Source organism: Pteronotus mesoamericanus, unplaced genomic scaffold (assembly GCF_021234165.1).
Source record: "Pteronotus mesoamericanus isolate MK-2021 breed Mesoamerican mustached bat unplaced genomic scaffold, CSHL_Meso_final contig_182, whole genome shotgun sequence".
Taxonomy (NCBI): Eukaryota; Metazoa; Chordata; class Mammalia; order Chiroptera; family Mormoopidae; genus Pteronotus; species Pteronotus mesoamericanus.
In genome coordinates, this window is record NW_026555078.1 from 15,564,642 (window position 1) to 15,587,157 (window position 22,516).

The following is a 22,516-nucleotide window of genomic DNA, read 5'->3' on the forward strand; positions in this document are numbered from 1 at the left end:
CAATGTGCTTCCGGGTCAAAGGATGCCGGGTGGCGAGATGGGGAAGATGGCGGCGGCGCTGGGCTCTGTGGCTACGCTGGCGACGGAGCCAGGGGAGGACGCCTTTCGGAAGCTTTTCCGCTTCTACCGGCAGAGCCGCCCCGGGACCGCTGACCTGGGAGGGGTCATCGACTTCTCGGCGGACCACGCAGCCCACGGCACGGGGCCCGGTGCTCACAAGGTACGGAGATAGCGGCGCGCGTCTCCCCGCCGGCTTGCCTAGCTTTTTGGAGGGGTTTCTGTGTACTCCTCACCTCTTAACGCTTACAGACTGATTGTTACTAAGCGATCCCAGTCTCCGCGGGCACGTAATTGAACTGCCCAATAAACGCCACACTTGAGCGGAAAAGAGCTGATACGGGCTTCTCCACTCAGCCATTCCTTGCTACGCTCTTAGTAAAAAAATGTCTGGAAATTGGTATCTGTTACTTCCATTAACTTGCATTTCTACTTATATTTGTGTAAATATCCGTAAACCTGTTTCGTCGACGTTAGGGTAACGCTCTCTGTGTCTTGAAAGAGCCAAGCATCCTAGTAATCCCAGACCTGGGAAAGAGCTATGTTGTTAAGCTGTTGTCCGTGTAAGTAGGACCTGTCTTGTCTGAGCCTTCTAGAAAGAAACCTTTGAAAGATTCTGGGATAATCTCTCCAAGTTTAAAGTAAAGGGCTGCCGAATCCAAGCATCGTCCATTATTTCTACTTTTCCCCATGGAAATTAAGGAAAGTATCATGGGAGACAAGGGGCAGGGGTAACAGGGAGAACCGTAAGTATAGTGTAATGTACATTTTCCCTACAGTTGCTTTAGCACTGAGGATACCATTTGCCCTTGGTATTGTACATAGATGACTGGATGAGGCATTCTTTCCAAGCTTAGGAATAGTTCTCAATAAAATTGGAATGCCATAATGCCACCATATTTGTCTGGAACTCAGCTCTAAGAAACTTCATTTGTCAGTCGAAATGGTCATAGAGTTCTCAGTATAACGTACAGAAAGTCTGCATCACAAGAATAATACACTCGATTTATGGGAGGGCCACTCAGATTATCATGCAGCTACTTTTGCCCACACTTGACTATAATGCTTGCATACTTTTAGAATGTAAATCACCTGAAAAGGGTGACATTGTGTCTAGCACATACCTAAAACAGTAAGTACTCAATAAATACACTGAATATGTCAAAACTTGGATACTTACTCCCCCCCCCCAAAAAAAAACAGATTGAAAGGAACAAATTAGAGAAGAAAGTTACTATTAAAAGACACCTAATGAGAGCAGTGGAGAAAATGAGTGAGGCAACAGAAAAAAAAGCTATTTAAAAGCTCAGCATTTGGACCTGGCTGGTGTGGCTTAGTGGATTGAGCACGGGCCTGCGAACCAGAGAGTCGCCAGTTCAGCTACCGGTTAGGGCACATGCCTGGGTTGCAGGCCAGATCCCTAGTTGGGGGCGTGTGAGAGGCAACTGGTCACTGTGTCTCTCACACATCCATGTTTCTCTCCCTCTCTTTCTCCCTCCTTTCCCATTTCTCTAAAAATAAAATAAATTAAAAAAAAAAAAAAAGGCTCAGAGTTTGGTTCAATTTAGCATATGATAGTTCCACAAACTTATTTTGAGGATATTGCTGATTTACAGTACAGTATTGAGAATGGTCTGTTTAAGAAATTATCACAGAATGTTTAAAATTAAAACATTTTATCAGCCTCTGGGTACCTGGAAAAGTTAGCTTGGTCAGAACTCTCAGAGACTTCCAGATAGCCATTTTATTATATAGACTAGTTATGTACCAGCCACATGCTGCTATTTTGCCTAGAAATCTCCACACTTGGTGAAGTTAATAGAATAAGAGATTGTATCTCTTTGTAAGAGAATATTTGATGTATTCTAAGGCAAGCCAGACCCTAAGTTTATTATTCATGAAAGAGTAAAGCTGTTTGTTTTTTTCCTAAATGTCCTTTAATGACTTCGTATTGGATCTCTTAACCAATTTAATGAGCCATTCGTAAGATGCTCTACATGCAAATAAAATTTCATGAGCCCCTGAAAAACTTAATTCCTAATTAATTAGCAGAGCCAGAAAGTTATGACTGTCAATTTGAAGTTTTGTTTAAAAGAGAGCAAATGTTATGCTTTAAGCAAACAGGGTTCCCAGTGTTTTATTGATACATTTTTTCTGTATGGTTAGAGTGTTCTCTTTCCCTTCTCTCACCCTCCCCAGCTTGGTGTTCCTTACAGCTCTGTTTAAACATCAGCTGTGTGCAGATGCCTCAGAAGCATCATTATTAGCCCTAACTGAAGTAAACAGCATTGTGACTCAGAAAAAGGTACTCCGGTACACCATACACCTTTCATGATCAGAGTCCAATAAGACATCACAAAGGTGTGGTATCATAAGAAAAAGTAGTTTTGAAGGCCAGAATCAGCCTGCTTCTCATTAGTACCTATCTTAATTTTATATCACTCTCTAGTGTTAGTATAGAGATGAAGAAACTGAGGCTCTAAGAAGTTAAGTGACTTAATGTAAGTCTTATATCAAGTAAGTAGTAGAACTAAGTTTAGGACCCCAGGCGTAGGACCCCTAACTTTGCCCCATACTAGAAACGTCTTTAGAGGTTTGCGGTTCTCAGAGTTGGCCTGTAAAACAACTTTAGCCCTCTGACTTGTTTCCTTCCTGCCAGGTGGTCAGATCTCAGCTAAGTGTGTCTTCAGTCAGTGACCACAATGCACAGAGAGCAGGACTTCAGCCAGTCAGCAAGTGGCGAGCTTATGGACTTGAAGACTATCCTGGTAAGTGCAGCTGACCTAGAAGGTGAAATCAGTTCATTTGTGTAATTTCAGAAGAGGAGCTTGTACACTAATGAATAGACGAAGAAAAAGGTAAACGCACAGAAATGTTTCACTCCCGCACCCCTTCTGAATTCTGCCTCATCTAAGATTTACGTTTATTTAACACTCCCAAAGAATAGAACAGGAGTCAGCAGTGCTGCTTATATTGCAGAAAGTGGCACGCCAGGTACAAATCAAAAACCAGGACATTGATTCTGGGCTCCCTGCTGCAACTCTCTGAACACCCACCTCCTCTGGCAGAAGAACCACTTTGAGCAGTAGAGTAATTCATAATGGTCATTCCAGACACAAAATCTCTGTATCCTCAAATGGCATAAAAACAACCTAAAAATTGTTGCTATCATCAAGGCTGAGTATTTTTTTAAAAATTATAGTTAATGAGATTAAAAGTACTAATAGACTAATCTAGAATTTGTATTTTGGTGATGTTGGGTAGTTCACTTTACAGATAAAATAATAATGAAGAATGGGTAATGTTGCCCTGGATGGTGTGGCTCAGTGGATTGAGCGCCGGCCTGCAAGCCAAAAGGTCTCTGGATCAATTTCTAGTGAGGGGACATCCCTGGGTTGTGGGCCCGGTCCCCAGTTGGGGATGTGCAAAAGGCAACCAATTGATATTTCTCTCTCCCTCTCTTCCCCTCTTTCTAAAGATAAAAAAATGAAATCTTTTTTAAAAAGTGGGTAATGTTATTCAATGTTATTGATATAAAATAATTTAATATTTAAAATAATATTAATACTTTTTAATTGTTCAAGTGCAGTTGTCTCCATTTTCCTACCACCATTTTCCCCCACCCCCACTCACCTCCACCTTTCACCCTCAGTCCTACCTAATATTAATATTAAGATTGATTATTATGAACTATTCAGAAAATACGGAAGGATCTTATTTGGCCAGATAATCTTGTATCTGTCATCTTGTTTCTTTCTAGAGGACATAAAGTTAACATTGCTCTTGTGATTTTAAATATGGATTAAAAGCAAGAGATGCCCTAAAAATAAATACTATTTTTTTGTTGTGCTAAGGGCCAGGTCTGTTACAGCTCTTAATACAGCATGACCACTAAAGTATTTGTTGATAACATGGAAAGGTGGAGCAGCTTTAATACTTTCTATAAAGGGCTTCTGTATAAAAGAACTAAAGACCGGTCTTATGATTGAAATCACAAAGGGAGCAGTCGACTGATGGCCTTTATATATGAAAGCATTGCTCTCCAGAGTTTAGGTAAATGAGGAAAATGCATCACCATCAGTCTTTTAATCATTTTTTTGTTCTTGAAGGCTGCCCTTTACCTTTCAGACAGACCTAGCTCCTATTTTCAAGGCCATGTTTTCCTTAACAGACTGTTCAGACTACAGAGTTAGCAACCCTACTTTGGTTTTCTTTTGTCCAAATTGGTGTACTTGCTTTTGAGTTTTTCTAGGGTTTTACACATAAGCCACATCATTTGAAATGGTTCCTCACTGTGTCCCTAAAGATTTTAATGTCTTCACAGACATTGTAAGCTGCATTAAATAGAAGAACAATATAATGTCCAAAACACGGGAGATGACAACTTCTTCTTACTCTGACTTAATTGGAGGGATTTTGTTTACTTACGGATTCTGCTTCTTAAGGAACCTGGGTACACTACAACCTGTCCTTAGGAGAGTGAGCAGGAAGCCCATGGGTCTAAAGACCAGGAACTGAATCTGGGGAAGGGCAGACCTGAGGGAGAACATGATAATGTTGCATACAAGAGGGGTTGGAAAGCAGTGCATACTAGTGAATAAAGCCTAGGTTCTGATACCAGGCTACCTGGGTTCATGTCTCGGCTCGACCATCTACTGCTGTATAACCTTGGGCAAGTGTCTTAATCTCTCTTGGTCTCAGATGTAAAATCTTATGAAATACCCACTTCATAAGATTATTAGGAGGATTAAATGTGAGTATGCATGTAAAATACTTAGGTCAGTGACTGGCATATAGTAAAGGCTTAATAAGTGTCAGCTTTAAAGCTAGAAGTATTTATCAAGAAGAATTAAAAACCAATTTGGGCTTGCTCTATGTGTCAGAACCAAAGGCCAATGCATGAAAATTTAAAAGAGGCAAATTTTAACTCAGTGAAAGGAAGACAGTAGTTACCTGAAATGGACTGACTGAAAAGTATTAAATTTCCTATCACTATTCAAGCTTCCACTAGATCAGAGGTATTCTTCCTTTAATCTCATGTTTTGCGGGCGCTATAATCAATTTTAAATAATGCTGATAGCATATGGTAGATTACTGGGGGTTGTCATGATTTTTTTTTTTCTTTGAAAATACTGAGAGTCCTGTCACTCTCCTAAATTAGTTGGAGAATTTTACTGATAACATGAAATGCAAATGTGGCCTCCACGCTTATAAGCAAATGTTCTCATTCTTATTCTCCAATTTTAGAGGAAAAGGAGTTCCTTGGTTCAGCCAGTCCCTTCACCTCCTTGATCCTACCCGCTTTCACCTTTTCCATCTTTCAAGACCTTGCTCTGTTCCTTTCCTCGCTTTTATTTTTAACCAGTTCTCTGCTGGCTCTTTCTTCACAACCTATAAGCATGCTTTAGTCTTTTTAAACCCTAAAAACCATAAACTCCCCTGTTATTTCTTTATTCCTCTTTAACTCTTCCTCAGTCTTTGTTTCTTTGCACAGCCAGGCTCTTAAAGGCATCTAGTCGGAGAGGAGGGGAGTAGGGAGCTGAGTGAAAAAGGTGAAGGGATTAAGCCAAAAAAACAGAAAAACAAAAATAAAAAACAAACCTCATAGACACAGACAACACCATAGACACAGACAACACCTCAGAGACACAGACAAACCTCATAGAGGGAAAGAGGGGTGGGGGGATAAATGGCGATGGAAGGAGACCTGGTTTGGGGTGGTAAACACATAACACAATATGCAGACGATGTGTTACAGAATTATATACCTGAAACCTATATAATTTTATTAAACAGTCACCCCAATAAATTCAATTAAAAATAAAAATCAATAAATAAATAATAGGCATTATCTGTATTACCGTCTACTGGCTCATCTCTAGGTACTTCATGAAGGACAAAACTTTTCATCTCTTTATCTCTTTCTTAAGAAAGTACATAGTATATGTTTGGTGAATTACTCCTTACCATGCACAGGATTCCAATTAACTATTGTCATCCCTCTTTTACAAAGGAGAAAAACGAGATTAGATTACTGTCAAGGTCACAAGGATCTCAGCACACATGCTGCAGGTATACGCATGGTGCTGTACTGAGCAGATGTACATACCATATTCCTTCCCTGCTATTTTAGTCAGGAGGCAGAAATCACACCACTTGTTTTAACTGGTAATTTAAAGAATCTTTAGCCATAAAATAGAAAACGGAAAAGGCAAAAACGGGACACATTGAGATACCAAAGAGAGTAACTGCAAAAAGTAGCCACCACCTCTATAAATGATAATACCTAGTGAAAATTTGAGGGGTGACTTTTTGGCATTTTCAATTAAAGTTCACTTTGGAGTAACACAGTTGATAGTTTATGCAGTGTTCGTTTCTTTTGAGAATAACCCCAAAAGCCAAATATGTTTGCATAGTGCTAAATGTCTAGTGTTCATCAAGCTTAAGCTTTTATCAGCTTGAAGGAACTCCTTTTCCTCTCAAATTGGAAAATAGGAATGAAAACCTTTGCTTACAGGTGTGGAAGCCACTGGAAACATGAGCTAAGGGAGATGGAGAATAAATAATAAAATAGAGGGTATAAGGAAGTCAGCAGAAATAAATGATCAGAATAACTGATGGAGAATTTTCTCCTTTCTTTCCCACCCATCTTTTGTATAGGATTTATTTTCATCCCAAATCCCTTCCTCCCAGGTTACCAGTGGCACTGGGTGAAGCAGTGCCTTAAGTTATATTCCCAGAAACCTAATGTATGTAACCTGGACAAACACATGACTAAAGAAGAGACCCAAGATCTCTGGGAACAGAGCAAAGAGTTTCTAAGGTACGTTTTATCAGTCACAATAAAATTGTTAGTGTTCACTCAAGTCATTACAGATCTTCAAAGGAACTGTTCTCTAACGATGAAGTGAAAGGAACTGATGTGTTTTTCCCTCATTTCAACTCAAATGCAATGCAATTATATTCCTTCCCCCTGAAACATTTGGACAGATGCTTTGACAGTTACAGTAAAGTAAATTAAGATCCATTTCAGAGATTTCCATATCATAGCTTAGATATCAAGTACATTCTCATTAATCATCAAATGACCCATTTTCAGTTAGCTTCAGCCCTTTTTTCTAATTAAAGTGAGTTCCTTTGAAAACTTAGGGTATCCTGGCAAAAAGTAACTAAAGCTCTTTACTTCTACTGTCCTGGATGAAGTCAGTGCCATTAGTTGTTTTATGGTGGGTCAGTTCTTCATGAGAACTAACGTTTGTACCTTACTGTTGTTTCAACATTGATTCATTCCACAAATATTTATTGTGGATCAGTTGTATATGAGGCATGTATATTGGTGATACAAAGTAGGCTCCTGTCCCTACTCAGGAGTTCATAGTCTGTGGCAGTGATTCGGTATTAACAGGAATAATTATAATAGAGCTCAGCAAGAAAAGTGCTGTGGAGGCCAGAGGAAGAAACGGTTCTTTTAGGCAGGAAGGAGGTGTCAAAGAAGAAAAAATTATTTTTCGTTGAATTTGTTGTCTTTTTTTCCTTCTGTCCATTTGAACTGGTTCTTCAAAAAAGATTAGGAGTTTGGCCAGTCAGAAAAGCAAAAATGCTGTTTTGGGTAGAGAAAGCAGCCTGAGCAAAGAGGTAATATTTAAAACAGAGAAAGTTCTGTGAGATTGGAGCACAGGACGTGTGCATTCGTGTATTTATTCAACAATTAGTGCGTTTCTGCTACGTGTCAGATTTGTGTGTGTGTGTGTGTGTGTGCGTGCGCGCGCGCACACACGTGTAAGAGATTCAGAGACAGATGAGACACAGCCCCTGCCTTCCAGAAATTTGCAGTCAAGGACAGAGACATAACCATGTAGGTAAATTAAATTTGGTAGGTACAGGGATAGAATTTATAAGGTCTGTGGGAATGGTCATTTAGGTAGCTAGATTGGAAGTACATTGTGGAAAATGCTTCCTGGAAGTCACGGATAGAATTGGTAAGATGTAAAGCAGGAAAGGTAGGTTAGGGCCAGACTGTTAAGGGTTAAGTGCTGTGTGTAGAGCACTAGTTCTAGAGTTAGATTGTCTGGGTTCCAATCCCAGCTCTGCCACTTAAAAGCTGTGTAAACATGAGCAAGTTTCTTAACCTTTCCATGCCTCATAGTAGTCCTTTCCTCATTTGATAGTGTGTGGATTAAATAAGAGAGTAAAGGAGAAATCCTTAGAATAGCCTCTTAAAAACCATTATACCAGCATTGTATGTTCTATTTGGACTTAGTTGCTTTAATGGTGCGATTTGAGTGAAATTAGAGAGCTTAAAGTTTGTTATTAAACCAGACTGTATTTTCAAGTATTTTTTTTTTCCTTCTGACAAACGTCTCAGCAGAAATCTTCAGTGTCACCTAAGATGGGTCAGACGAATCTCTATCAAAAATTAAAGATGTGATAGTCATACGTTGTGTTGTCAAGGGTTGAAAGAAATTGATATGCCCAGGCATTGCTGGCAGCATTGAAAATTGATTAGGGCCCACGTTCTCCTTCTGTCACTACCTGATACGTGTGTGTTTTCTCATCTGGGAAGCAAAGGGATTGGACTGGATAAACCATCCAAGGTGGTTAAATTATGTTCAGGGCACACGCCAGCTTTCCCTGCGTTGCCAGTGCGCACCAGGGAGAGAAGGTCTGCTGTTCAGACAGCTCCCCTGCGGATTGTAATTATCTACCCTATCACCCACATGGAGAACCATGGGAGTGGAGGGTCCTTTTTAGTTTCAACTTTCTATGTTTCTGTGGTCGGGGAAGAAGAAATTTCAAATAGAAAATAAATAAATACTTAAACTTAGAAGCATAAATGGGTCTTTTCACAAAATTAGGGCACCTCAGTTCTATGTTTTGTTCAAAGTTTATTGTCAGTGAATAGTATGGCTAGAGATTCTTGCACAAGAGTATGACAGGTGTAAACATCTTCATTGTAGCATTGTCTGAAATGGGGGGGGGGGGGATGAGAAGCAACCTAAGTGTCAGCAGGAGGTCAGAGAAATCAGGCATGACAAAACCTAGCAGGAGAACACAGCCACTGTGCAGCCATTTAAAAAATCTTAAATCCAACCCTATAGCAAATATAATAGGGCCTACAGTTGTTACGAATAAAATCATTTCTCAGCATCTTCGTCACAACCCCCTTAATCTGAGCCATCATCATTTACCCCAGGAGCCTAACCAGTTTCCCTCTGTCTGTTCTGCCTCTTCAGTCTGTTTGCAGGGTATAGAAACCATGTCACCTTCTATAGCTTCTCATCAGCAGCACCACAGTTCAGTTCTGATGCGAACCATCCAGCGTCAGCATGGACATCACAAGTTAAGGGCATGGTCCCCAGCCAAACTGCCCTCACTTCAGACACCGTCCATAAGTTTGGGAGATCCCCAGGTTACCCATACTTCTCACTAACCGGTACAAATTCAGGGAAGTTCCCATGACTCCCTTAGGTTCAGTAACTGTCTTGGACCACTCACAAATCAAGAAAGCATTATACTTAACGGTTACTGAAGGGTCCTGTATGCACAACTTCCACAGCCTCTTGCCCTGGAATCATGATGGGTCGCCCTCCCAGGCTTTAGTGTTCAGAGTTTTTATTGGGGTTTTACTACTTAAGCATGATTGATTAAATCATTAGTTACATAATTGAGCTCAATTTCTGGTCCCCCACCTATACCCTGAGGCCTGACTAATTAATATCACTCTACTCAGAAGACTCAGTCCTCTAATCAGATGCTTGGTCTTTCTAGCTTGACAAGCCTGCAGGTGTGGGCCTGGGACCCACGGTGAATAACACTCCTGTCTTCTGAGAGTTTAAAGCTTTCTCCCAAGAACCAGGGTCAAAGACCAAATTCTGTGTTACATAACAGAGTAAAATCAGAAGTTTTTACCAAGGTCTGCAAGGCCTGGATGATCGGACCCTCAGCCACCTCTCCAGCCTCATCTCCTACTTTTCGTTTTTACTGATTCTTCAGCCATACTGGCCTCCGTGGTGTTCGTTAAACACAAAGGCATGCTCAGATCCTTTTATTAAAGGTTATTTATTATTTATTTTGAGAGAAATGGAGAGAAACATCAATTGATTGCCTCTCACATGCCCCATCCAGGGACCTGACCTGCAACCCAGGCATGTACCCTGACCAGGAATCAAACTGGTGACCTTTCAGTCTGTGAAGCAGCACCCTACCCACTGAGCCACACCAGTCGGGACCATGCTCAGACTCTCTGTACAAGCTGTCCCTTCTACCTCGAAAGCTGCTTCTTTAGTTAACCAATGACTTGCTTCCTTTATAGCTCTTTGTTCTAATATCATCTTGTGAGAGATGATTCCCTTACCATTCAATTAACAATAATCCTCTTTTCCCTCCCTCTTCATCTCCTTGCCCTGTGTTTTTATTTGTCAGTGCAAAAGGTACTTATCAAATGTTTGTGGAATTAATTAGTTTATGGATACTTTCATGTACCTTTTGAATTTTTCAAATGTATCACTAAACCAAAATTAACTTTTAAGGATAAAACCAGAGAAAATACAAATTTAAATAAAGCAGCTCTGTTCCATAAGCTTATGAAATGCCTTGTATTCATTTTTTGTATATGTAAAGACTTTTTTTTAATTGATATTCTCAGTGTGGACGTAGAAATAATCTTTTCCCCTTTCTTGTCTTTTAAGACTTTGTTATGGTGCTATTCATACATTTATTATAATGAATCTAGTCATCTGGAAAACAGAAAAGAAAGCCACTGGCCCTAGGAAGCATCAGCTCTAGGTAAAAAAATCAAAATAAAGAATCAAACAGCTAAAAACAAGTGCTATTAGAAGGCAAGACAGGAAAATGTTTCTACAAGGCCTGGATGATCTGGCCCCATGGACAAGAGCCAACCATGTCCATAGGCCTCAGATTTGAGGATCATCACTTAAGTGAAACTGAGAAACTAGTTTTGGTAGAAAGGTGTTAACAAAAGTCAGATTGCAGGGAGGGTGGCAAATATTGAGTCCTTTTATAAAGGTTGATTTTAAAGGGAAGGAGTGGTAGACACAGGGCAGAGGGAAGCAGGACATAGACAGGAGACTTGAGTGAGAGGTCCAGTTGGGAAGCTGGCCATAGTAGAAAGAAGTGGGACCACTGATGAAACAAGGAGGGAAGGATGGGGCAAAGATTTTGAAAAGTTTAGTGTAGGGGAGGAAAATTGAACATGCTCACTGGATCATTTCATCAAGACTCTACTCTCCATTGTCCTAGAAGGGAATTAGAGCAGAACTGAGAACTTGATGGGAATGATGGTTCAGAACAAAAGGTAGAAGATTAGGTAAAACTAAATATTTTCAAAATAGCAAAAGGATGTTAGCATGTAAGGTAGAATTTGATGTCCATTTACAGTGATTGATGGAGATTCAGGATTTTCTCAGGTTGAGAAAGGAGATAAAACTGGAAGCACTCAAATACTGGGGGGAAAAATGGAAATAGAACTTTAAGACAGAAAGTTGTGGTTATGCAGAGAAATATTCAGAATTGTGAAAGACGCAATTCCGAAGCCGTTAAAAATGATTGAAAAACACAAATAACCTACAATAGCATTTTGGAGGGTTTTTGGTTTTTTTTTAATCAAAAACAACTTTTTCTGTCCTGAGTACTTTTGCTTTCACAGTAATTCACTAATGTCTCCTGACACCAGAAAGAGAAAACTAATGCTTAATTACGACACCCAGAGTACCCACTGCACAGAGTTCATTTCCATGCAGTTAGGGTTTGGTTGAAAGCGGCGCTATAGAACATGATTGCTGAGAGAAATGCCAGCACTTACATGACAGAAAGTGAGCGAAGTGCTCTGTGGGCGCACCCACCAGGGGAGAAGGTGACCAGCCTGCCCACCCATCAGCCCCTTGCCAGTGCCCTGAGGAGCAGCCAGGACAGGGAACATAGCGTGTTTCTGTTTGCAGCGAGAACTAATAATTGGGGTCACTCTTGCTTGAAGACTTTTTTTGTGTTTGTTTTTTTTTGTTTTGTTTTTTGTTTTTTGTTTTTTTTAATATAGCTGGATAAAGATTTAAAGTTAGGTTAGGCGCTCCCAACATGTTCCCTGCATTCCTACAGGTGGCTGTTTCAGCTCTGTTGGCACTGAGCCTTGGTCTCTTTTTGGGCAGGTCAGGTTTAAAAGGAGAACAGCCCACCCACGTCTTTCATTAATCCCTCAGTGTTTTCTGCTTGGAAATGATCTGAAAGTTTGTTAAATTTGGTTTTGGCCTTACAGTATTCACAATGTTCAGGGGTGATTTTTTTGGACTCTGTGTTACCCAAGAGGCCCATGGGAGCCCGAAGGGTCCCTAAGGTAGTCTTCAGACAAGAAATACGTGGTGTTGGCCAGTTCTGCTCTCAATCTGAAAGGCAGGTGTTAAAACAATTATTGCTACTTTCCTTCCAGAAATTTCTGTACAAAGGCAAGAAGTGAAATCAAGTTCTTAGAAAAGGATATGGAATGAGGGGTGGAATCTTACACCTATGTGGGTCTAACACATTACACAAAAATACATATTAAATTTTCCTTAAAATGGCACAGACATTCAGTGATCACAGCTTTCACTAATCAAGTCCTTAAGCTTAGTTTTTCCTTTTTGTTATAAGAACTGGGTTTAATGCTTTTGAAAGTAAGGCTCTGGCTTCTTTTATATCCTTGGACAAATTCCCCTTTATAAGGCAAAGCCCAAGCATTCCTTAAAGTGATAGCTTGTTCCTAAAAAAGGAACTATATTTTAGAAAAAGGCATATTATAGGGTGGATTGATTCATGCTTGACTTTTACTACAATTTTGATAATTTTGTTGACAATACCATAAACCTGTGTTAATTATAATTATGTTTACCCTCTTCTTGAAAAGCATTAGAATGAATCTTTTCATTGAAAGGCAGCTTGCTGGTGCCATATCAAATGTCTGAAATACCATTACCTTCTGGATTATTTCCAGAGCTTCATTGTTATCTCTATTTGTTCAGATTGGTTTGATTTTTATGTAATTGTATGGGTTCTAGAAAGAGATGGACATGTTTTGTTTAGTTCTGTTTTTTAAATTTTGTCTAGAATAGTGTTTCTCTAAGTGTGGACCCAGACCTGTAGCATTATCATCACCTGAGAACTTAGTAATGCGCATTCTTAGGCACCACCCTACACCTACTGGATCAGAATTTGTAGGTGCAGGCCCAGCATGTGAATTTTAACAAGCCCTCCAGGTGATTCTGAAGAACATTAAAGTTTGGAAAACACTTGGCAGAAACTTAAGTGGAATACACACAGGTTCTGTAAAAGCACTGTGTACAACTCTTCCCTTTGCTCTCTAGATACTCATACACTACTGACTTCAGCACCTTTCTTTTCTCCCTCATTGAAAACACATAGCTTGAATATCCATGAAATAATTGTTCTTTTCTTCAGCAGCATTTTCTTCTGTGTTTGAAATTTTTTTCACTGTTTTCTTTTTTCTTTTAATTTTATTTTTTTAATTATAGTTTACATTCAGTATTACGCTGTATTAGTTTTAGGCATATGAGGTTATTTTTAAATAAGGAATTAGGTACTAAATATCTTGGAAAGAGGAATTAATAGAATAGATCACCTCTATAGGGTACTTATGTAACTCTGGAATTACATATATATCACTGTTAACTACAAGATACACATGAGTCTAGAAATAAGAAGTAATACTTATTTTTCTGTCTCAATGCTACTAAAATAGAATACTTTTTTTTTATGAGGGCAATATCAGGGAGTCCTTTTGTACCTTTAACTGAAGAAACAGTGGTAGAACTCAGGTTGTGTTACTCTGTTGCCTTTTTTTTTTTTTTTTTAGTTTTTACACACAAAATTTAAATAATGGATGGTGGTTAATCATAACTGTTACATCAGCTAATTGTAGTCACTGGCCTAGCCTACATATCATTTTCCCTAAATCGTTAATTTTGTCTATCCTGTTAAGCCAGAGGTCCCCAAGTTCAGTGATTCACCAACAGGATTCACGGGGCTTAGCATATAGTTGTACTTAAGGAAAAAGATATATTATGGTGAAAGAATACAAAGCAAAATTAGCAACGAGAAAATGACATGGAGCAAAGTCCAGGTAGACCAGGCTTGAGCTTCCAGGGGGCTCTCCCAGTGAAGTCACACAGGATGCACTTCACTCCCACCAGAGGGTTGTGATATGTGAAATGGTGTCTACTAGGGAAGCGCAGTGCCCAGGTTCTTACTAGCACTGGTCTCGTAGACAGTCTCTGCCTCACGTACCAAAATTCAGACCCCCAGAAGGAAAGCAGGTGTTCAACATTAACTGTATTGTTAGTACCAACGATCTAGGCACAGGGACCTACAGATTTGGGAATTGTGTGAACCTCCAGAATCCAAGTTCCAGCAGCCTGCCAAGGGCCAACCTTGTAAGCAGGCCTTTCAAAGGATAACAGTCAGATCTGCTATGCCTCTTTTTTGCGTGGCCGTCCTAAATAAATTAGTGTCCATTTTATTTCTTTTAGCTTCCAGTCTTGATGTATGTCTGTATCACATTGTCCTTAGAATGTTAACTCATGAGGACAGATAGCATCTGTTCTGTAAACTCTTTGTCAAGCATCAAGATGAGTGCCACGTAGAGTCTGAACCTCTAATAAATCCTTTGCTGCTGCTGCCCGTGCTGTATGTCTCTTGCGTGCCGCATCACTCCGTTTAAAGGCGGCACATCCTTCAATGCCATGCTTGACTTCCAGCTCTGCCATGAAGCCTCAGCTGATTAGACAACTGACTTTGAGCTCCTTTTTCTTAATTCTAGTGACCCGCAAGGTCTTGTTCTGTTCATGTTAGTAGCAGATTTTATACTGCCTTGAATTTTCCCATCATTCTTCTTAGGCTTCCCTGTCATCTCCTGTCAGAATACAGACCCTTAAAATAGCCTAATTTTTTCTAAACAGCAGTGGTTCTTGAATAAAACAAATTTTTTATTGATAAGTTATGTAAATTACATAGAAAAAATAAACTAAATAATATGATTAGGCCAAGCATTCTTGTATTTTTAGATATTTAGAAGTAAATCAAACCAACAAGCTTCCTCTTTAGAAAAAGTCAATCCCATAGATTTAATCAGATAAGCTATTAATTGCAGAAAGGGCAAATCTGTTTTACAGAAACTTCCTGTGGTTTGGACAAGTGATGTCAGAAACCAAATTACAGTGGTCCTTAATAGTTAGCTAAGCCTCAATTATCTAAGCTACCTAAGAAATCATGTTAACCCAGTTATGGATTGTATACTGTGTTTTGCCAAACTTGCCCTAACCTGCAATTCTGGGAAGCTATCATCATTATAGACATAGTGATAGCTGTGATTAATCATACGCCACTTTGAGCAAACCAAATTAAAACATGTTGTCATAGCCAAATTTCAATTACCCATAGTGCTCTTGGTCCCATTTCCCATGGACAGATAAAGACATTTCTGTTGCCATTCTTGTTTATCGAGATGCCGGGCACTTGTCATTTAAAACCGATTCCACTGAGCAGAGGATTTAGAACCAAGGACAAGAAAGTAAAAATACTACCATGTTTTTTAGTATTATTATATTCTTGGTCAACTTATCTATTCTGATTTCCACTATGGAGATCTTGGCTAACAGCATATACCATTCCACTATGGAATACCAAATTTAAACTTCATGGTCTAGATGAACGACTGTTGCTGCCATTTAAGATAAATAAAATCCTCCTTTGTCTCTAATTTTTGCAGATATAAAGAAGTGGATAAACGGAGACCACGAAGCTTACTAGAGAAACTGCGATGGGTGACCCTAGGCTACCATTATAACTGGGACAGTAAGGTATTTGAATTTTCTTGCTAATTCCATTATTTTCAATTGTTGTGCTTCTTAGGCCTACACAGTGGGATTTCTTCCTGCTCAAGCTTAAAGTATCATATCCATTTGCAGAAGGGTCTCTTTTATTTATTCCCTCCTACTATATCCCAAGAAGCATGGATTATTTATCAAGAGAAAATTTCTTTTTCACATACCCTCAGGTTATGTTATTTTTACCAGAAGTCATCAGTACTTTTTCTAAGTAGGTGTCAGGAGTATCGATTTTCTATACTACCTTTAGGAGCAGTTGTCAGTTATGATCTTTATTTCCATTCTTGGTTAGTGTTTGTTGAGCATTTATTTCCTACACAATATCTGCCTGGAGTAAAAGAAGATCCTTATACTTGGGGTGTTCTCATCAATTCACAGAAGGACTTTCAGGATCTAGATACTTCAGCCTGCTGTGTAAGGTCAGAGCAGGAGAAAAATGGGAAAGAATGTCCTAAAGATAACAAAGTTCCATGGGCATTTTGTTTTGTTTTGTTTTTTGAGGTACAGTTTCTTTCCTGACCTCATGCTTCAGAGAATGCCTCCTTTATCACTGATAGTGCAGGACCACTTGACTCAATCAGATATCTGCCACCAAGTAAAAGGACTGATTCTGAGAGTAAAATGAATAAAACAGTGGAATAGACCATCTTGCTTCTACCTAGTTACTGTCTAAAAGCTCTATAGTTTCAGTCAACCCAGCTTATTAACATGTATATTAACTGATCAAAATAATGATGAGTTACCTAAAAATATTCATAATTCTTATTTTCAGTGATACTGATTTAATGAAAAACTAGATATCTGTATTTGGGAAAATGGCCATGTGAGTATCTTCAGATTAGACAACCTTGCCTTCAACAGGGATAATACCTATCTCATAAGGTAGTTGTCACAATTAAAGGATTAATGCCTATGGAGTGATTACAACAGTGCCTGGCTGTTCTAAGCCGTTAAATACGTTAACGCAAATGTTAGTTAGCTCATTGTTTTTTATGATGTTATTTTTATTGTTGATATTGTTATTCTCCAAAGACCTCAAAGTGAGCCTCATTTACTAGGAAAAATGTGAAGTGAAAATTATCAAAAACTGAGTAATCAGAGAAAAGTGAAAGAGAATTAAAGAAGAATAGTGCATAGACAGCTTGGAAAGTGTTCAAAGCCCAAAAAAGTAATTGCTTCATTATAGCAGGGGTGATACAGTGTTAGAATAGCAGCTCTGAGTGGTTTGATCTTCTGCAAGGAATAAAACTTAGAATGGCAGAGAAAACCTGAAAGTTCTCTTAACTACACTCTTAGCTTTGAGAAGTCAAATAGGAACTCTTTTTATACACAGTTCAGGAAAAGGAGAAGAAAAATGAAACAGGGAGATTCCAGCTGAAGAGGGTTGGCCATCCATCAGACTTCTCACAAAAATCTTCTTGAACCTGAAATTAAAGTTCACTTCTTGCCAAAGTCATTCTCTCCGGAGCCATGACTCTGTTGCTCCAGCTAGAATGTACCAGGACACTAGTAGAGGTGTGAGACAAAAGTGGATTTTCTAATCAGATTTGTGCTTGATTGAGCAAAAGGAGACGTGAGAGGAGAGCGCCAAGGCGAAGGAAGAGTGTCAGGCGGCTGCAGGCCCAGAGGCAAAACACCCCTCCAGCTCACCTGCACAGGGGATTGCCGTGTCGTTCTCGTGAAGTGTAGAGATTTTGTAGAGAAAGTGAGTGTTCTGGCTTTTGATTTTTTTCTTTAATGTTTATTTGTTGATTTTAGAGAAAGTGGAAGGGAAAGAGAAACGTATGTGCCCTGACCAGGTATCAAACCTGCAGCTGTGGTGCATCAGTTATGCTCACTGAGCTACCTGTCCAGAGTTGTGGGGAGGGGAGGTGGTTTTTGGTTTGAGGTTTGTTTTTTTAGAGAAAAGGGGTGCTGGTGATCCTTAGATGGTAAAAAGAAAGGAAGTTCAGAGAAGTAAGTGCTAAAGATTACTTCCATGCTCAGGTTCCGCCTTGAGCCGTGGTGCAAAGTCAGTTTCAGTTCAGCTCACATGTTTTGAGCATGTCGTCCCATCAGATTGACCAATGAAATCAGCACTACACCAGGTTGTAGTCTGAGGGGCCTAAAACCAAACTGGCAATAGTATTTGAGTTGCTTTTTTAAAAAAAATAATAAACTTTGTACTTTAGAATAGTTTTAGATTTATAGAAAAGTTGAAATGTAGTATAGAGAATTCCTATATATCCTGTGCCCAGTTCTCCCTGTTATTAACATCTGTCTCTATTATTAACATGGTACCTTTGTTTCAATTAGTGAACCAGTAGTAATACATTATTATAATAGTAGAGTCCATTCTTCATTCAAATTTTCTTAGTTTTTAACTGTCCTTTAATGTGTTCCAGGATACCACATTAAATGTAGTTACGTTTTTTTAAGGCACTTCTTGGCAGTAACCTTTTTTTAAGAAGTTGGGTCATCTTTTTTTCTCCCTTAATCCTCACCTGAGGATATGTTTATTGATTTTAGAGAGAGAGAGAGAGAGACATTGATGTGAGAAACATCAGTCAGTTGCCTCCCACACACCCCGCAGCTGGCAATCAAACCTGTAACCTAGGTATGTGCCCTGACTGGGAACCGAACCCACAACCTTTTGGTGTTCAGGACAATGCTCCAACCAACTGAGCCACTCAGCTAGGGCTGCAGTAACAGTGTTGAGTTACCATTTTACCCTAAAGGAACTATACTGTTTGGGATTAAAGTATACTAGAGAGAGGTTGTAGTAATTGCTTAATGTGTAGACTCCCTGCAGGGTGAATTTGTGTAATTCGTCACTGCATAGCAGTGTCTGCCATATAATAGGTGCTCAGTATTTTGAATGGCTCATTATTATATTCTGGGATGCCTCAAAAAATGGATGGATAAATCATGCTATGGTAATATTATATGTAAGCTAGATGATTTTTACGTGGTAATTAACCTTATTTCAGTTTGCTATTTTCCTGAGATCATTGTTTATTTTTCTTATTTTCCCTACTTTTATTAAAGAAATACTCAGCAGATCATTATACACCTTTCCCTTCTGACCTGGCTTTCCTCTCAGAGCAAGTAGCTGCTGCCTGTGGATTTCAGGGTTTCCGAGCCGAAGCAGGTATCCTGAATTACTACCGATTAGATTCTACGCTGGGCATTCACGTAGATAAGTCTGAACTTGATCACTCCAAACCCCTGCTGTCATTCAGGTGAGTAAATTCTAGGGATTTGGGATTACTTTTTATGACCTTATTCCATTCCTAAAGCATTTTTAAACTAAAATAAAAACATTAAACTTTTTTAAAAAAAGGACTGGCGCTATCATCTTTCACTTCTGGGCATATTAACAATGTATCATAAGTAAAATTAGCATAGTTCTTTAAGAGTAATAACCAAATTACAGTTAATATTTTTGTTTAAGATGCATGGAGTCTGCCTTTTGTAATGAGAGGTATTGTCATTGTCTGTGGAATAGGCAAGTGGAAAGCCATACAGTAAAGTAGGCATCTTTCTTGGAATAGAGAAGAACAAAGCACACAAGCCTGAATAGTTCACTCTTCTTGTCTCCCTAAACATAAGTTTAAATTTGTGCCAAGTACTGCACCTCTATCTGACAAAGTACCTGACAGAATCTTATTATTACCTTATCTTTAAAATGAACAAGAATGATGAATACAGGAAAGGGCTTAAATGTGGTAGACCCCTCCTACCCCACAGGGGATACCTGAAACCACAGATGATACCAAATCCTAGATATACTGTGTTTTTTTCCTTACATATATAACCTATGATAAAGCTGAATTTATAAATTAGGCACAGTAAGAGATTAACAATAATAACTAATAAAACAGAACAATTATAACAATATATTGTAATAAAAGTTATATGAGTGTGGTCACTAGTTCCCGGGGAGCTCTTGCTGAAGTCTTTGTATAGGTTCAGTGCTTCTGGGCACAACATGCTACTGTCAGAACACATTTTCTGTTCATGTCTTCCACCCACAAATTCGATGCCTTTTCCATCTTAACTACGCATTTACTGTGCACTGTGGCTATAACTTTTGTAGTTTGAGGTGCAACAACAAAACTAGCACAAATGCCTTTTTCCTTCACAAGTTCATGGGTAGAAGATTTGTTCTGACTGTGTGTCTTAGCAGCCTTAGTACACATTCTTTATTCTTTCCTTATTAAGTCAAGAACTTTATCTTTTCACTTTATGCCTTCTATTTCGCACATCTCAGTTGCCTGCAGAACTACTTTTACTCTTTGGGGCCATTATAAAGTATAATAAAGATTCCTTGAACAAACACCTCAATACCATGGCGGTCGATCTGATAACTGAGAGTTACCACCACATGACTGGCGAGCAGGGAGCACATACAGCATGGATTCGCTGAACAAAGGGATAAAAAATGTTCAGGCTGGATGGCGCACGATGCTCATCACACTACTCAGAACAGCGTGCAATTTAAAGCTTATGAATTGTTTATTGAATAGATTATTGCTGGAATTGTTTATTTTTATTTAATAATTTTGGACCACAGTTGACCATGTATAACAAACTGCAGAAAGCAAAACAGGATAAAGGGGAACTACTGTAATTTTATTGGAAGACTTAAGTCTTAAAGATGCATCAATAAAACTTGTATGGCAACGATAAAACAATTCTTACTTTGCTTATTTAACTGCTTCACATTTTATGTTCCCACAGTCCTGTGGGCTATGACAAGTTCAAATAGCAGGTCATGGGTTGGTCACTCACAGACACGAGCCAAAAAGAAGGAGCGTAGCACCGTTTTTGAAAAGGAAGATTTAGGAGCAATAAGGATTGAGCTGAAATTGGAAAATAATGCAGTTAGCAGTAAAATTATCAACCATACTTAGTTAACAGAAACTTACTGTTGTTTTACTTATTTTTTTGTAGCTTCGGACAGTCGGCCATCTTTCTCTTGGGTGGCCTCAAAAGAGATGAAGCCCCCACAGCCATGTTTATGCACAGTGGTGACATCATGGTAATGTCAGGTTTCAGTCGCCTGTTGAACCATGCAGTTCCAAAGGTCCTTCCAAGTTCCAAGGGAGAAAGCCTGCCTTGCTGCCTGGAAACACCTCCCCCAGCCGTGGTCCCAAGAGAATCGGTGGTGGAGTGCTGTTCCGTGGAGGACTGGCAGGTGTGTGCCAGCTACTTGAAAACTGCTCGTGTTAACATGACTGTCCGGCAGGTGCTGGCCACGGACCAGGACTTCCCCTTGGAATCCACGGAGGAGAGTAAAAGAGACATCACCACTGAAGGTTTCTGCCACCTGGATGACGAGAAGAGCCGAGTGAAACGAGCTAGGTTAAACCCTGACAGCTGAGGCTTGGAGAGCCCGTTCCTTTCACTTAGGCAGGCCTTACAGTAAATGACCATGCTGTTTCATATTGCTGTTGACTTGAGCACCAAGAGAAGCCACAAACAGAGACAGGGAAAGACTCATCATTGATCACACTGTTGCCTTGGAACCCATTCGGAAAAGTAAACTGGAAAAGAGTAAACTGACTTATCACATACATTAATGCCTGACCAGGGCTGGACCAGACAAGTGTTTGACATGGTCCAGTCCTGCTTAGGTAGTATTGCACGTGAGAAATCCAAGGACATGTAACGTTCTGCAACAGCCTTCTCAGCCTCTGCCATTACCTCTGTGGGAAGTAGAGTGAGTTTCCATGTCTATACCTCAGATTTTATTAATGGGAAACATGATAGCCCTCCCACCACCCTGTCTAGTGACTTCGTGATAAAATTGCAGTTCCATGAACCAACCATTAGTCTCACTTATTCATTCTTCCAATTAACATCAAATCTTTTGATCTTCCATCCTTCCTGGCCTTCCCAGAAGAATCCTATAACCATTATGACAACAGAAATAGAAATCTCACCCCTAGAAAAGAACTTAATCACAGCCATGTCTCTTTCCTAAAAGGTAAATATTTATAAGCCCAAGAAGAGGGAGTAGCTTCTCCAGATACCTTTTAGGTCCCCAAACTATTGGCTTTTTAATGCAGTTTTAACTGTTGGACTAAAAATGTCCCAGGAATGTTCTGTAACTGTTTTCTCCATGAATAAACTTACTTGACTTTAAATTAAAGATCTGTATCTGTCTTTGAGGGTTAATGTATCTGGGAGTGGTTTTTTTCCTATTCCTGCTTACTGTAGTATTCTTGCTTTTTATCCTCTAGCCAGTGCTACCCTGCACCATGCTGCTCTGCCCTAAGTATTCTTTGTGGCTGTCTCAGAGGAGAGAACATTCTTTGATACCCCAGTCACTGCTGTCTTTTTTTATTGTAGACAGCTCAGGAAATACATGAAACATCAAGTTATAATCTTTGTACCCCCACCAACTGAACACACTATACCCTGAGTTAGGTTTCTGTACATTTCTCTGGACCTCAGTTTTCTCATTCATAAAGTGAAGATAATATTTACTTCCACCTTACTAGAAAGAAATTGATATTTCAAATGATAATGGGAATTTAGTGCTTCTTTCTAGAACTATCATGTGCCAATATTTTATTTCTGTTTGG

The 22,516-nt window shown here is 39.4% G+C and overlaps 1 protein-coding gene across 2 annotated transcripts; it reads left to right on the forward strand.

The window, feature by feature from the left end:
• Positions 1–30: 30 nt before the first annotated feature.
• Positions 31–22,248, forward strand: ALKBH1 (alkB homolog 1, histone H2A dioxygenase). 2 transcript variants are annotated; one of them, XM_054567212.1, is made up of 6 exons: positions 31–220; positions 2,717–2,825; positions 6,751–6,880; positions 15,827–15,917; positions 18,972–19,165; positions 20,880–22,248. In XM_054567212.1, exons 1-6 carry the CDS (start codon positions 38–40, stop codon positions 21,307–21,309), a joined length of 1,137 nt encoding a protein of 378 aa, XP_054423187.1. In that variant the 5' UTR covers positions 31–37; the 3' UTR covers positions 21,310–22,248. The 2 variants fall into 2 exon arrangements, with proteins under 2 accessions (XP_054423187.1, XP_054423185.1); XM_054567210.1 differs by having other exon boundaries at positions 6,718–6,880; positions 20,880–22,244.
• Positions 22,249–22,516: the final 268 nt, after the last annotated feature.